The sequence below is a fragment of the Lepus europaeus genome, chromosome 3 (assembly GCF_033115175.1).
Source record: "Lepus europaeus isolate LE1 chromosome 3, mLepTim1.pri, whole genome shotgun sequence".
In the NCBI taxonomy this organism is placed as follows: Eukaryota; Metazoa; Chordata; class Mammalia; order Lagomorpha; family Leporidae; genus Lepus; species Lepus europaeus.
In genome coordinates this window covers 77,226,828-77,243,420 of record NC_084829.1, presented here as the reverse complement: position 1 = coordinate 77,243,420, position 16,593 = coordinate 77,226,828, and the positions used below count along the sequence as shown (strand labels likewise).

At 42.6% G+C, this 16,593-nt stretch overlaps 1 protein-coding gene across 1 annotated transcript in view; it reads right to left on the bottom strand.

Annotated features, from left to right (window-relative positions):
* Nucleotides 1-13,662, bottom strand: part of BCKDHB (branched chain keto acid dehydrogenase E1 subunit beta) — a 269,800-nt gene extending 256,138 nt beyond the window's left edge. Inside the window, exon 1 of the mRNA XM_062186412.1 lies at nucleotides 13,432-13,662. Within this exon, the coding sequence (XP_062042396.1) occupies nucleotides 13,432-13,627 (196 nt within the window). The 5' untranslated portion in view covers nucleotides 13,628-13,662. The remainder of the gene's footprint in view (nucleotides 1-13,431) is intronic.
* Between the last annotated feature and the right edge of the window lie 2,931 nt (nucleotides 13,663-16,593).

Below are 16,593 nucleotides of genomic sequence, written 5' to 3'. Positions count from 1 at the left end.
CTAGGGAGATTACTGACGCCATAAACAAGAGTGTCAAATTGTTAAATCAACAACAGGAGTCACTGTGTACTTACTTCTCATGTGGGATCTCTGTCCTTAATGTGTTGTCCAATGTGAAGTAATGCTATAACTAGTACTGAAACAGTATTTTACACTTTGTGTTTCTGTGTGGGTGCAAACTGTTGAAATCTTTACTTAGTATATACTAAATCGATCTTCTGTATATAAAGAGAATTGAAAATGAATCTTGATGTGAATGGGATGGGGAGGGAGCGGGAGATGGGAGGGTTGCAGGTGGGAGGGAAGTTATGGCGGCCAGGGGAAGACACTGTAATCCAAAAGCTGTACTTTGGAAATTTATATTTATTAAATAAAAGTTTTTAAAAAATGCTTCTCCTAGGGCCAGCAGTTTGGCTCAGCAGGTTAAACTGCTGACTATAGCACTAGCAACCCATATGGGCACCAGCTTGAGTCCCAGATGCTCCATTTCCAATCCACCTCCCTTCTAATGTACCTCAGAAAAGCAGTGGAAGAAGGCCCAAGTCCTTGGGTCCCTGCTGCCCTGTGGAAGACCTTGATGAATCTCCTGGTCCTGGCTTCGGCCCGGCCCAGCCCTGACCATTGTAGCCATTTGAGGAATAAACCAATGGACAGTAGATCTCTCTTTCTCAATTTCTTCTTCTCTCTGTAACTCTGCCTTTTCAAATAAAATAAATAAATTTTTAAAATAAAAAAAAATGCTCTCCTTTCTAGCCATATTGTTAAAGTATTTATTAGTGCCCAGCATCACATGATAATGGTTTTGAGTACACATTTTTCCCCAATCATAATGACTTTCCCCTTATTTCATAAATTTCATAAAGTTAGTATTCTTGCCTATTAAGATGTTCAAAGTTAAGAACCAAGGTCAAGGGGCCAGCAATATGGCATAGTGTGTTGGGCTGCCACCTTCAATGCCAGCATCCCACATGGGCACTGGTTCAAGATCTAGCTATTCCATTTATGATCCAGTTCCATGCAGTATGCCTAGAATGGCTGTGAAGGATGGCCCGAGTGCTTGGGCCCTTGCACCCATGCAGGAGACCCACAAGAAGCTCTTGATGTCTGACTCCTGGCCCCAGCCTGGCCCATCCCCAGCTACTGTGGCCAACTGGGGAGAGAACCAGTGGATAGATCTCTCTCTCTCCCTCTCTCTCTCTTTCTCTCTCTGTCTCTTCTCTTGGTATAACTCTTTCAGATAAATGAATAAATCTTTAAAAAGAGAAAGAGAGAAAAAAAGGGCAAGGGTCCCGCATTGTGGCCCAGGTAAAGCCACTGCTTGCAATGCCAGCATTCCATATTGGAGTACCAGCTCAAGCCCTGGCTACTCTGCTTCTAATCCAGGTCCCTGCTAATGCACCTGGGAATGCAGCATCAGAAGAGCCAAGTACTTGGGAGACATGGATGGAGATTCAGGCTCCTGACTTTGGCCTGGCCCAGTCCTGGCTATTGCAGCCATTTGGGAGTGAACCAAGAGATGGAAAAGCTCTCTCTCTCTCCCCTCTCACACTCACTATCTGTCTCTCTCCATCCCTCCCTCTGTCACTATGCCTTTCAAATAATAAATAAACAAATCTTAATAAAAAAGGGTGGAGGGCAGAGCCAGCACTGTGGCATAGCAAGTTAAAGCCCCAGCCTTCAGTGCCAGCATCCCATATGGGCACCAGTTCACAAGTTCTGGCTGCTCCACTTCCAATCCAGCTCTCTGTTAATGCACCTGGGAAAGCAGTGGAAGATGGTCCAATTCCTTGGGCCCCTGCACTCAAATGGGAGTCCTGGAAGAAGCTCCTGGCTCCTGGCTTTGGATCAGCCCAGCTCTGGTCATTTGTGGCCATTTGGGGAGTGAACCATTAGATGGAAAACCTCTTTCTCTCTCTCTTTCTCTCTCTCTCTCTCTCGCTCTCTTTCTCTACCTCTCTCTGTAACTCTTTCAAATAAATAAAATAAATCTTTAAAAAAAAAAAAAGAAAGAACCAAGGACAAAGACACTGCCTAAATATCTAAGCTGTTGTCAATTTTAAATCTTCTAACCTTTGGGATTACACTAAATGTTCCCAAGACACCTAATCCACCGCTGAGCAATAAAACTTTTAGTAGCAAAGGCTTTAATAATAAAGCATCATAAAAAGTAAATCTGAAAATTATTGTTTGATCACCCCAAGGGAACTATTCACCTTCTACAAAATAATTTACAAGTAAAGGTATTTAAAAGTTATGTTTCCATGTGATCCCACAAAGTTTCACTCCTGAATACTTTTTTCCAAATACATCAAAATTGTAGATTTGGGGGTTAATTGCTATTCTACTTAATGTTTTTACAAGTTATTCACAGAGTCATTATTATCCTTAAAACTATTTATTATCCTATAGGTTACACAAAAGCCCATCCACAGAATATGGCTCTATCCCCACATGGTAAAATGAGCATATGTTGGGGGCCAGCACTGTGGCATAGCAGGTAAAGCCACCACCTGTAGTGCCAGCATCCTATATGGGCGCTGGTTTGAGATCTGGCTGCTCCACTTCCTATCCAGCTCTCTGCTATGGCCTGAGAAAGCAATAGGAGATGGCCCAAGTCCTTGGGCCCCTGCACCCGCGTGGGAGACCCAGAAGAAGCTGCTGACCCCTGGCTTCAGATTGGCACAACTCCAGCCATTGCGGCCGAATGGGGAGCGAACCAGAGGATGGAAGACCTCTCTCTCGCTCGCTCTCTCTCTCTCTGCCTCTCCTTCTCTCTGTGTAACTCTGACTTGCAAATAAATAAATAAAATCTTTAAAAAAAAATGAGCATATGTTAACCAAAACTGTACCACTAGTTTCCTAAGGAAACACTAAAAAAAACCCACAACTGCCAAACCATGCAATTATGAATATTAATTAGTGGCTACTAAATTTCAAAACCAGACTGACAACTCTTCTTTTCAGAGGAAAAACAGTTAAAACAAAATAAAATCAGAAAATAAAGCAGCACAATCTTTACTGTATCAGAGGTAATGCTAATGGTTGCCTATTGGTAAAATTAAGCTCTATAGTTGGGACCAAGCCAATTTCCCAAATACTCCTAAGTAAAATTTCATGAATAACTAGATCATTCTCATTGTTGCCAAATAGGTAGAATATAGGTAGAATGCAAGGACCACAGTAGGACACACACTCCAATAATGCAAGGATTCTTAACAATGTAGTAGTAGTAGTAGTAGTAGTAGTAGTAGTAGTAGTAGTATTTTATTAGATTCCTAACAACTTCTGATCAAAGCTGTATCTTCAGGGTTTACAGTGATACCTGGCAAGTGATTGGTGCTCAATAAATATTTATTGAATGAGTGATTGAACAAATGAGCACATGTAACTATCCAATAAAGATTTAAAACTACCAAAAAAAAAAACTGTTAATTAACCACCAAAAGAAAAAGGAATGGGTGGAAAAGAAAATTAATCAATGAGACAATGCAAAGACGGATTAGAAGGGGGCTCATAGGAGAGGTGCTACTGCACTAGTCTGCTGGAGTGTGTCTTTACTAGCTATTTGGTCTGCAACAGTGTTGAAAGGATGAAGTCTCACAGAGCTAGAGCAAATGGGTGCCCAGGGAGTAGTCTACAGAAATAAAGTCAACAGTGGGCAGATCAATAGTCAGTAGATACAGTGTCCTCAAAGAGTTCATGGAAAATGTGTATTATAAAGAAAGTATGCACAGATTTCGATTTTTTGCACCAAGATAAATGTATCTTTTATGTTTCTATGAACTTTTGAAGCTCCCTCATATTTGTAGCCTAGACACAACAGAATAAAAATGCACAGCCATGATACAGAAAATGAGGGTCTACTTTCATAAGCTTCAGGGACTCAAAAAATTCCACACTGGCCTTCCTCCTCACTGCCCACTTCTTGTTTTCGACTTGTGTATTAAGCACTTCCTCCTCATATTCTTGTTGAAAGCCCTGGTATTTAGTACAGTGTCTGACATATACATAATAATCAGTATATGCCCAGTGATAAGCATGACAAATATACAATGTCAATGACATAATATGGCACTAATCACTTTGCAAAACAAGATGCCAAAGAAGCCACCTATTTTCCCCAACAAAACCTCTTCTTCCCTTTCTGATACCATATTCTCCACCTTTACCCCATTCTAATCCCTATTAAAGGGCATCCCAATATCTACCTCATAAAGTAAGATTCTGAAAAAAAATTCAAATATCAGTGGTAGAAAATTTCATATTAAAACGTAAATGGGGGCATGCATTTGGGTACAGCCATTAAGACACTTCTTAGGCCTGAACTCCATATATGAGCACTTGAGTTGCAATCACTGCTCTGCCTCAGATTCAGCTTCCTGCCAATGCACACCCTGAAAAGCAGTAAGCAATGGCTCAAGGACTGGGGTCCCTGCCACTTATGTGGGAGTTGTGGATTGAGTTCTAGGATCCTGACTTCAGCCTGGCCCAGTCCCAGCTGCTTGTAAGCTGTTGGGCAATGAACCAGCAGGTCGAAGACCTCTCTCTGTTGCATTCAAATAAATAAAAATAAGTAAAACTAAACATGTAAGAAAGCCCCCAAAGAGGTGACAGAGGCAGGGAGTGTGGAGCCACAGTGAAGGCAGTGAGCTAGGTAGTCTGCAGGGCACCAGTGCAGACCAGGAGGCTCTGCAGATCCAGTCGGACCTAGCTGCCCAGACACATCCCATGCCCCACCATTGCACCAGGGCAGGACCCCAGTGCAGCATCTTCCCATTGCCCAAACCACCAAGGCCCACTTCAACAATGGTCTTTCCCTACAGGCTCTTGGTGGAGGCCAAGAACAAGATTGCTTCCAAGTATGATCATCAGGCAGAAGAAGACCTTGACAACTGGATATGGATATTAGAGGTGACACACACGAGCACGGGCACAACTGGGCTTAACAGACAGCATCATGCTCTGCTCGGTGCAGAAGGCCAGTGAGTCCTCATTAAACCAACCTCAGTTGGAGAATACTGGCAACTTTATTAAAGCTATCCAGGCTTGCTGATGAAGCCACATGATATCTAAAGCAAATGATCTTTTGAGAATGGAAACATGACCCAGGTTCAGACTACGATGGTGGCTTTAGCAGATCTGGCTAAAACAAAAGAGTTCCATACGACCACTGACATGGCAGTTAAGTATGCAGGAAAACAAGATGTTTTGATGACGGAAAACTAAAAGCTGACCAAAGTGTAATTGATTTGCAAATGGGAAACAAAAAGTGTGCCAGGCAGGCAGCAATGACAGGCTAAACTCATACATGCTGCTAAATGCTGCTTTTGTCAACTAATTCTGAAATACACAGCAAATCAATGTTTCTACAGGGCTGTTTGCTAATTTGTAAACAAAGTCATGATCAGTGTGCACTAGTGATCAGATGCACACTCATTCTTTCCCTAAGTTGCCAAGAGCAGTGTTACTAGAGAAGCGTATACAAAAATGGCCTGCAGCAGTTTGAGTCCCAGCTGCTCCACTTCCAATCCAGCTCTCGGCTACAGCCTGAGAAAGCAGTGGAAGATGGCCTAAGTGCTTGGGCTCCTGCACCCTCATGGGAGACCTGGAAGAAGCTCCTGGGTCCTGGCTTCAGATCGGCCCAGCTCAGACTGTTGCAGCCATTTGGGGAGTGAACCAGCAAATGAACGACCTCTCTCTCTCTCTCTCTCTGCCTCTCCGTAACTCTGCCTTTCAAATAAATAAACTAGTTAAAAAAAGAAAACGTGGCCTGCAGACTTAGGGGTCTGGATGGTGGAGGTCTTCCTGTTTGTGTCATTGTATCAGTGTAGAATTGCTCTGGTTTTGTTCACGGTATTCATTGCTGCATTTCTCAGCTTAAACTTAACACATTGTATTTTTAAAAAATATATTTCTTTTTTTTTTTTTAATTTATTTGACAGAGTTATAGACAGTGAGAGAGAGACAGAGAGAAAGGTCTTCCTTCCATTGGTTCACTCCACAAATGGCCGCTACAAGATGGCCGGCGCTGCACCGATCCGAAGCCAGGAGCCAGGTGCTTCCTCCTGATCTCCCACACGGGTGCAGGGCCCAAGCACTTGGGCCATCCTCCACTGCTTTCCCCAGCCACAGCAGAGAGCTAGACTGGAAGAGGAGCAACCGGGACTAGAACCCGGCACCCATATGGGATGCCGGCACCGCAGGCGGAGGATTAACCAAGTGAGCCACAGCACTGGCTCCAAAAATACATTTCTTGAGTATTCATAAACAATGTAATTGAAGGTTCTATAAATAAAAAAATTCCTGTTTCAAATACCACTGTATGATACCTGTTTATGAAAAGGAAGGCAGTAAACAGCATCTCTCCACTTGAGTAACTTGGGCTTTTCTAATGCAACAAGAACAAAACTAAACTCATAATGTCTGTTCCCCAAACCAGTCTTTCTCATCTTAGCAAACAGCACTACCTTCCACCCAGGTACCCAAGTCAGAAACCAAGGAAGCATCCTTGGCATCTTCCTTTAATTCATCCATCAAATTTTACTGTCAAATGTAGCATTTCCAAAGCACAGCTTAAACTCAAACACCACCAGGCCCTATTTCCAGAAGTCACCACCTCATTCTTATTCCAGGAAAAGTTCATCCCTATTTCTACTCTTTCACTCCTCCAAATCATTTATCAAATAGCTGCTAAAATGAAAGCCATGCTATGTTAAACTTCTGATCAAAACTCTACAAAGACCTCTGAATGCACCTGGAGTAAAACCCTGCTCCTCACTGTGTCCACAAAGGCCTGCTTAATCCCATCCCCAGCCACCTCACCACTCAAGATTTCTCTCAGTTCCACCAACCAAGCTCTCTGCCACCTCAGGATTTCATACATGTTGACTTCTCTACCCAGCACCCTCTTCACACATGCCTGGAACCACTTTCTTTAAAAAAATAAAAAATAAATAAATAAAGGTGGGGTTACAGAGAGACACAGAGTTTTTCCATTCATTAGGTTCATTGGCCAAATGGCCACAACAGCCAGGGCTGGGCCAGGCCAAAGCCAGGAACCTGGAACTCCATGCCAATCTCCCACATAGGTTGCAGGGGCCCAAGTACTTGGACCAACTTCTGATGCTTTCCCAAGCTGGGACTTGACCTGGTGTTCATATAGGATGCCAGTATCATAAATGGTGGCTTAACCCACTGCACTATACTGCCAGATCCATTGGATACTACTTTCTGAGAGCTTGGTTAAATGTTACCTTCTCCCTTGAGCCTTGTCAGGTCTCTCTTATTCTCTTTTGTAGCACCTGAACACTTCCTTCAGTCACTTATGGTAATTAGGACTAATTTAATTATGCACTTGCTTAATACTGTTTGTCTGTCTCTTCACTAGCCTTGAAATTCCACGAGGACAGAGCTAGGCCCATCTCCCAAACACCTAACAAAGAGACTGGCATCCAGGAGCAATGAATAAGTAAGCAACTCTCTCTCTCTGTGTCACACACACACACACACAGACACAATGTTCAAAGTTGGGGACATGGGAAGGACAGCATATGCTATTCTTTGGGCACAACAATATAATGAAGAGAGCAAATAGAGTTCCACATATAGGCCTGGCCTGGAATCTGTCGTATCAGTTACCCCTGTGTGATTTGGAGCAAGTTACTTACATACTAACAATTTCTTCCCCTATAAAAACAAGAACAGTTTCTAATGTGTTGATCTATTGTTAAGAATTCAGTGAAATAATTTCTATCAAATGTCCAATATATATGGAGCATCTACTCTGGGCTGGTTATCATCCCTTTCCACTAATCAGGAAAATGGATTCTTAGCACCACAGATGTCAGGCACCAGTAACTACACGGATTATCTCACTGAAACCCTATAGTAACCTTCCAAGGCAATACAGATAAAGAAACCTTATAAATACTAATAAACTTGACTAACATCACAATGCAAAGTTGTAAAAAGGGGATTCAAAGAACCCCAGTTCTAAGCTTCTGTGCAATATTTCCTTGAGAATGTTGAAGACTTCCAAAACGACAGCAAAAAATGGGATGAAGAGGAAAAGTATCAATACAGCTCCCAGACTGTCAATAAATACAGAGAAGAAACATACAAATTACAATGAAAGAGGATAGCAGTCTCTGATCAAATGGCATACAAAAGAAGCTGTGCCTTTGGGAAAGGCCACATTTGAAAGTGGGGCAAAGTGTTGTGTGAAGACACTGAAATATGTATGAAAAACATAGACATCAGCATGGTAGAGTGGTACGAAGCATGGATTTTGGGGCCCAGCTGAGCCAGACTTCTTGAAAATGAAATGCATTCCCACCTCTTACAAGCAGTGTAACCTACAGAAGTTTAAACGTCCATAAATAGAAGTGTGGGGTGGGTGCATGGCCTAGCAATTAAGATGCCCATTAGGAAGCTCTGAGTCCCACATCAGAGTGCCTGAGTTTGATCCCTGGCCCCAGTCCCTGAATATGCAGACCTTGGGAGGCAGCAGGTTATGGCCCAAGTAGTTGGGTTCCTGCCACCCATGTGGGATACCTGGATTAAGTGCCCAGCTCCCAGCTGCACCCCAACAGAGCCCTGGCTATTGGTAACTTTCACAGTGACCAACCCAGCTGATGAGTGTTCTCTCTGTGTATCTTTCAAATTAATTGATCTAAAAAAAAAAACAGAAATTTAACCTCTTTGTGTCTCAGTGTCTTTATTCGTAAAATGTGGATACTAGGGTTTCTATCACAGTGCTGCTTGGATTCAGAATAGTGCCTGGCACATGCTGAGCACTGATATGTCATCATTATTATTATCATTTGGTGGTTTATCACAGACAGGTTTGGATCAGCAATGAGAAAGACTGAATAAAGAAACAGATGAAGAAGGAAAAAGATGAAAGGCACCCAGCTAGGACAAATCCAAGAAATAGAGAATTATTTGGTCTCAAGGGTTCCAAGTTCTGACATAAAGTTATTTTGATGGCAGATTAGCCCTCATATTTGCCTACCTAGCAGAGCTATAGTTTACCAACAATTCAAATCAACATTTCTTTTTTCTTTCTTTCTTTTTTTTTTTTTTTTTTGACAGGCAGAGTTAGTGAGAGAGAGAGAGACAGAGTGAAAGGTCTTCCTTCCATTGGTTCACCCCCCAAATGGCCGATACAGCCAGCGCACTGCGCCGATCCGAAGCCAGGAGCCAGGTGCTTCTTCCTGGTCTCCCATGCGGGTGCTGGGCCCAAGCACTTGGGCCATCCTCCACTGCACTCCAGGCCACAGCAGATAGCTGGACTGGAAGAGGAGCAAGCGGGACTAGAACCCAGTGTGCCGGCACCACAGGCAGAGGATTAGCCTAGTGAGACGTGACACCAGCCAACATTTCCAAAATCTAAGTCTCCATCTATCTCCCACATACTCTCCTGCCTCCTGCCCCCCAATTCTTTCTCATCTGGCAGTCTCCATTGGTATCAGTGATACCACCACTCTATTATCTTTTCAGCCTACCAAGCTGAAAATGCCAAAGCACCTTCGACACACCTTCCCTTACATCCCCACAGGCACAATAGTGCCAAATCTGGTCAATTTATCCGGACATACAACCATTCCCACTGGCATCCTCCAGGTGCAGTTACATCCCCTCACTTGCACAATGACAACACCCCCATTGATCTCTGTGGGTCCTTACTTTCCATTCATTAATCCACTCTACAACGTTTCCTCATGTAACACAAATATATCTCACCTTCTTGCCTAGAAGTAATCAATGTCTGTTCCACAGACCAACACAATTTGAACCTGAATGTAATGCACACAACACAGAGTGAGATACATTGAAGACATTTAATCTCTTCCCCAACTGTTATCCTGAATGTCAAGCCTTCCACTTAGCCTTCTAGACTTCTTATTCTTTTCTTTTTGCCTCCCAATAAACTCACTATTTTCCGTTCCTCAAATAAACACCATGTTTCCTTACCTCTCTTTATTCATGTTGTTCCTTCCTTTTAAAGTAATATTGGAAAGAGGCTCGTCCCCACAGAGAAAGGACTCTTCAGTTTACCCTTGATTTTCAAGAAGTTTACCTACTACCTCGTTCCCAGGACACCCAACAACGATCCTCTCAGATGCCAAGATACAAGTTCACCTCCCCTCAGGGCCTTTGCCCTGGTTCATTTTTGTTTCTTCCTGAAAAACACTTCTCTCCTTTGCTTTGTAGAGATGATTTCCTTGTCTGTCCTCACTCTACAGCTTAAATGTCACTTCAATGTCCACCTGACCGCCCCCTATTTCAGCAGCTCCTTTTGTGGGCAAAAGCAAATAGAAGAATGAAAAGTATTTCTAGCACATGTGAAAGGCAGAAAATTACTATCTTCATTAATATCTCTAATAATGAAATTTCAGTACGTAAGTTGTATGGGAGGCTCTGGAGTCACACAATCAGGGTTCAAGCTCTGGTTCTGCTATTTACCAGACTTGAGGAGGCCACCAGTATCTCTGAACCTCAGTTTTCTCACCTGTAAAATGACCATAATTCTATCTGGTTCGCAAGATTACTGTCAGGATTAGACTGATCTCTACCACAACCCCTGGAAAAAGCAGTTAATAATGGTAAATAGTGCTAATATTGGTAAGAAAAGCACAAAGCATACAATTTTTAAAATGTTTAAAAACACAGAATACTGAATTCACAAAAGAAATCTAATGAACAAATATGTGAGAAAAGATTCCTGAATAGAAATGAAACAAATACAACTTAAACAAAGTATACTGAGTACCAAATACCTAAGTGTGTATGTGTATACATCAGTAATTTTTAGCATTAATACCCAATACTTTTATGTATATAGAGAGAATATAAAGTGGTCATTTCAACTATGTATTACAAATAAGTTAGAGCATTCATAATATTGAGTCAAAAATCTCACTCTTGGAACTGTATCCTTAAAAAATAATCTCTAGGGCAGTTATGTGATGCAGAAGTTAAGCTGCCACTTAGGATGCCCATGTCCCTCACTGGAGTGGCTGGAATTCAGCCCCAACTCCAATTCCAGCTTCCGAATAATGTGCACCTTGGGAGGCAGAAAGGGATGACTTAAGTAGTCGGGGCCCTAGGACTGACTCACAGGGGAGACACAGACTGAGTTCCTGGCCCCTGGCATCAGCCTGGCCCAGCTCCCTCTATCGTGCGCATTTGGGGGAGTGAACCAGAAGACAGAATCTCTCTCTCTCTCTCTCTCACTTTCAACAAATAAAATAAATATAAATTTTTAAAAAGAAATACCCTCAGATATATATATATATATAAGTCATATATAAAATGCTTACTTAAAGCATTGCAAAAATGTAACAAGAAAACCATAATGGTATTTAAAATTTCCAAATATTAAATGACTGCTTCTTAGTTACCAACCACTATTAAGTACATTATAAATAGTATCTTATTTAGCCTTCATAAAGACCTTCTGCTTTAGGTATTATTAACCCCTTACTCATAAAGAAACTGAGGCTTATAAAGTGTTAAGAGATGACTGCAAAGCCATAAGTAGCAAAGAATAAACCTAGAACAATCGATTCCAGAGTCAAGATTTAAATTAATGAATTTAGTGTCTACACCCCATGGAGCAGGTCTTATAAATTCTGAAGGTTATTAAACTATATAGCATTATTGGAAAAGGCTATTGACTCAATAATGTAAATTATATTTACATAAAAACTACAATTATGGAAAATACTTCCTAAAATGTTAGCAATCTTTATTATAGTCATTGGTAAAATTGCATTTTTTATTTGTTATCATCCAAATTATCTTGTAATATGCTTATACTATTTTTGTAATAAGAACAAACATGATTTGGAGGCAGTATTGTGGCACAGCAGGTTAAGCCTCCGCCTGTGATGCCAACATCTCATATGGGTGCTGTTCTGCTTCTGATCCAGCTACCTGCTAATGCATCTGGGAAAGTAGTGGAAGATTGTCCAGGTCCTTGAGCTCCTGCCCCCATGTAGGAGACACTGATAAAGTTCTAGGTTCCTGGCTTTCATCTGGCCCAGCCCTGGCGTTTGCAGCCATTTGGGGAGCGAATCTGTAGACTGAAGATCTCTCTCCCTCTCTCCCACTCCCTTTCTCTCTCTCCCTCTTCCTCTCTCCCTCTCTCCCCCTAACTCTGCCTTTCAAATAATTAAATCTTTTCTTTTAAAAAAAAGTTGTAGAAAATGGAAAAGATAAATTCATTTTTTTAAAAAAGGAACAAACATAATGTGAAATTCTACTAAGATGCTAGTAATCACACAATTAGAGAAGAGGGATTAAGAAGACTTGTCCTCTACTTCTAAAGTATGGGACCAAAGTTTCTTTGCTTTGAAGATAATTAAGAGTTCATCCTGTTAGTGAGGGGGAAAAAATTGCTATTCACCTTTATGGTAGCTAATGTTTCACGCAACTAAGACACCTTCTCCATCAGTTATTCCTACATACATCTTAGCACCTTGTTCAGAAGAGGAGCTCTAGAATGTGATAGGTTTCAAAGCCGGAGCTACCATTAATTTACCAGTGGAACCTTGGACAAACTAGCTTAAGATAAAGTAATAACAACATGGGAAGAAAACTCTTACCTATGATTTAAGATTGAACTAAAGCTCAAAGATACACTTCCAAAAACATCAGCTGTAGCATGTGAGAAGCTATTGGACAAGGAAATGACAGACGTATCTTACTCTTTACTGGTGTGGAATTGACAAACACTGTGTCCTTGGAAGAGCAGATAAAAGTTGCATAAGAAATGATACAAGGTATGCAACATAGTCATACTATTAGGGGTTTGAAACATCTTTCCTGTAGCTTCCTATTCCTTCATCCATTACCCCTCCTTGGCTAAGTGGTGGCATAACCCAGCAAAAGGTCAGGACTGGGCTCAAACAGGAAGCCTGATTCTTTCCTATCTGTAGGAAGAACCTGTTATGTGACCTTGGTAAAATTAATACAGCTATTTTAGCCCTCAGTTTCTTCTTAGGATCCAAAGGCAGGGTCGGGGGGGGGGGGGGGGGGAATCTTTCTTTCATATGCCGCTGCTTAAAGTTAGTGGCCCAGTTCCGGGCAAGCTGGAACAACACATAAGGCCTGGGTTACGAAAACACTGATGGAGGGCGAAGGAAGAGAGGCGTTCCCTGGGCACCACCTCTCCACCCTCAGGCCCTTCCAGAGCGCGGTATGGCCTCTCACCCATCTCGGGGGTGCAAAGGGCTGCGTCTCGAGGGCTAAACAGCCAGCCACAAAATTAGAGCCAGGAGGGAATCTCAGCCCGACCCCGGGGCAGAAAGGTTCCAGAGAGTTAGGCAAGGATTAAGCCCGGTGCAAGATCAGCCTGCAGGCCCTCGCCCGCGGGCCCGACAGGCTGGGTTGCAGCAGAACCGGACAGGGTAGCCCCAGGCTCACCGTACTCCCGGGTCTCCGGGTCAGGCTGGAAAGTGAAGTGAGCCACCTGCCGAGTCTGGGCCGCATCCTCGCCAGCCGAGGCGGGTTGCAAGAAGCCCCGGGCCAGCCCCGGGCCACGCAACCGTCGCCAGTACCCCTCAGCCCCGGGTGCACCGAGCCGCAACAGCCGGCCCGCAGTCACCGACACAGCCGCCATCCCCGCTCCGCGCCTGGGTTAGCAGGCAATGCAGCCGCACGCCACGAGCGGGGAGGGCGGAGCGACAAGGAAGCTTCCGCATTGGTTGGGGAGGGGGGGCGGGCCCGGGAAACGGACCAATCGGGGTTAGAAATTCGGGGGCGGGGACGAAGACCCGGCAACGAAGCCGCCTGTAAGCGTCGTGCGCATGCGGAAGACGTACCTGGGGGCGTGCAGGGAAGCGTGCGAGCGCCAATGAAAGTGCTCCTGAGGGGGACCTTCCCAAAGTCAGCTGTGTGGATTTGGGGAGAGGATGCGGTCTGCGGGGACGCACGCTATGTGTGGATTAATTCTTCTACAATGTCATTTACAGTGCCATTTGTAATGGGTTTTTCGTTTCGGTTTGTACTTTAAAAATGAAAGCTTTTTCTTTCCTCTCCTATCCTTTGACTCAAAGTGAAGATTGGAAAGTGTTCGTGATCAACCTTGAGCTTCAGAAAACTGCTGGAATTACTGCTCGGAGCGTCTGTTTCTTTGTTCACACCTTCCCTGAAGTGTTAATAAACGTGTATGGATTTGTATTGGTTTGATTTCTCTGGCTGTAGATAAAAGAGGTAAATTTAGATTTCATCCTGTAAATCCAGTTAGGAATTTAGACGCATTTTTGCCTAGATGCTGCAAAAATTACCCCGGGCACCTTAGAAAGCTGAGAATTTGAGTATTAATTTACATTTACAATAATTAACTTTGTAAATTTCCTTTTTCCAAATCCACGTGTTAGAAAGATTATAAATTGCAGTAAAATCCACTATGACAAACACAAATGTAGAAGTATGTCCGTTAGACGAAGGTGGGAGGGCAGCAAAAGACAGGCCCAGAATGGAATTTGAAGAAGAGAGGGGAAGCGAATGCTCCTCCTCTGTTATTTCTGGCATCTCAAGCCCTCTCTGGTCGTACACGGAGGCAAGGGAGGAGAGGAAATGAATGAGGTTAGAGGAAAAGCAGAGAGGTACCAGCTGCCTGTTTTCTGACTGGGGCTGAGAAACAGCAAAGGGGAGAGTCAACTATGTCTCTATTAGTCATACTGCCACACTAAGCACAACATGTCAATATTCAGGGCATTTGTAATCTTAGTTCTAGTTAGTGTTCACTTCCACTGTTTTAATGGTATGTGTCTGTGTGTGTGTGAGTGTGTATGTGTGGTGTTCCTCATTTTTACATGTGTAAACGATATTTTTATTTTAAGGCAGAAGAAACATGACAAATGAAATTGCCCTTATATAGTGAAATTTAGTTTAAAAATAAAAATTTAAATATAGAAGACAACGAGTGAATCAAATTTTCTTTTCTCTGCTAATAGTCGAGGGAGCTGGGGTGCTGACATGACTTGGGACTAGGAGAAAAAGGGAAAAGTACTAAAAAGACAATTGTATTGTCCCTCTGTTACACTGCCAATCCAGTCAGACAGATGTGATCAAGAGAAAGGAGGCAGATTAGATGATAACCACAAGCAAGTGTAATAGGGGCCCTGGAACCGTGCAAGCAACATGAAACACCCAGTAAGAACTAAACTCTGGTTTTGGAGAGTAACACCAAATGGGGCCTAAAAAGGTGACTAGAAATTACCAGGCAGACTAAGGAGAAAAAAGTACTCCAGACAAAGAAAAAAATATGGACAAAAGCTCATAGTCATGAAAAGAATACCATGCATTCTAGGAGAAGAAAATCATTTGGTACAGAGAGAGACAGAAGGGTTAGCAGAAGAACTAGAAGGTATAAAGAGAGAAGTTCCGAAGGCCTTTCATATTGACCTAAGAAGTCTGGGCTTCCAACTATCTGCAGTCATGAACAAGAAACACAGCACCTAACAGATCTGTCTGCCCAACAAGCAACTGTTTTTGGAAATTTCCGAACCATCTCTCTGGTAACCATGGAAATGTCTATGTAATGTCTCCCTCTCCTTCCATTTATGGTCATGTTTAATTGATCTTAAATTGGCAAACTCCTTTTCTGAGAATTTCAGAAGTGTAATTTAGAAAGAAAGATCTACCTATCCTAAAATGTCACTGTGAGATGCAAAATCTCGAAATTTTCAGTAATTCTTGAACCAGAAAAAGTAAAGAATGTGGCTGCATTTAACTTCTTTTTTTTTTAACTTTTATTTAATAAATATAAATTTCCAAAGTACAGCTCATGGATTACAATGGCTTCCCCCCCCCCCATAACTTCCCTCCCACCCACAATCCTCCCATCTCCCACTCCCTCTCCCATTCCATTCACATCAAGATTCATTTTCAATTATCTTTATATACAGAAGATCAATTTAGCATATATTAAGTAGAGATTTCAACAGTTTGCACCCACACAGAAATACAAAGTTTCTTTACACAAAGTGTAAAGTACTGTTTGAGTACTAGTTATAGCATTAATTCACATTGAACAACACATTAAGGACAGAGATCCCACATGAGGAGTAAGTGCACAGTGACTCCTGTTGTTGACTTAACAAATTGACACTCTTGTTTATGGCATCAGTAATCACCCTAGACTCTTGTCATGAGTTGCCAAGGCTATGGAAGCCTCTTGAGTTCGCTGACTCCAATCTTAGTTAGACAAAGTCATAGTCAAAATGGAAGTTCTCTCCTCCCTTCAGAGAAAAGTACCTCCTTCTTTGATGGCCCATTCTTCCACTGGGATCTCACTCGCAGAGATCTTTCATTTAGGTCTTCTTTTTTATTTTTTTGCCACAGTGTCTTGGCTTTCCATGCCTGAAATACTCTCATGGGCTCTTCAGCCAGATCTGAATGACTGAGGGCACAAAAATTAGCACCAAAAAAAAAAAAATCATAAAGTGCACGCTGATATAAGAGCCTGTATTTTCCACCTTCCAGTGAGGCAAAGCCATAAAGTCAAAAGTGCCGGGGCTGTCTTTCTTTGTAGATGCATCAGGAAGAGTATCAGTAAGTCCTTAAATTCCCCAGCATGGC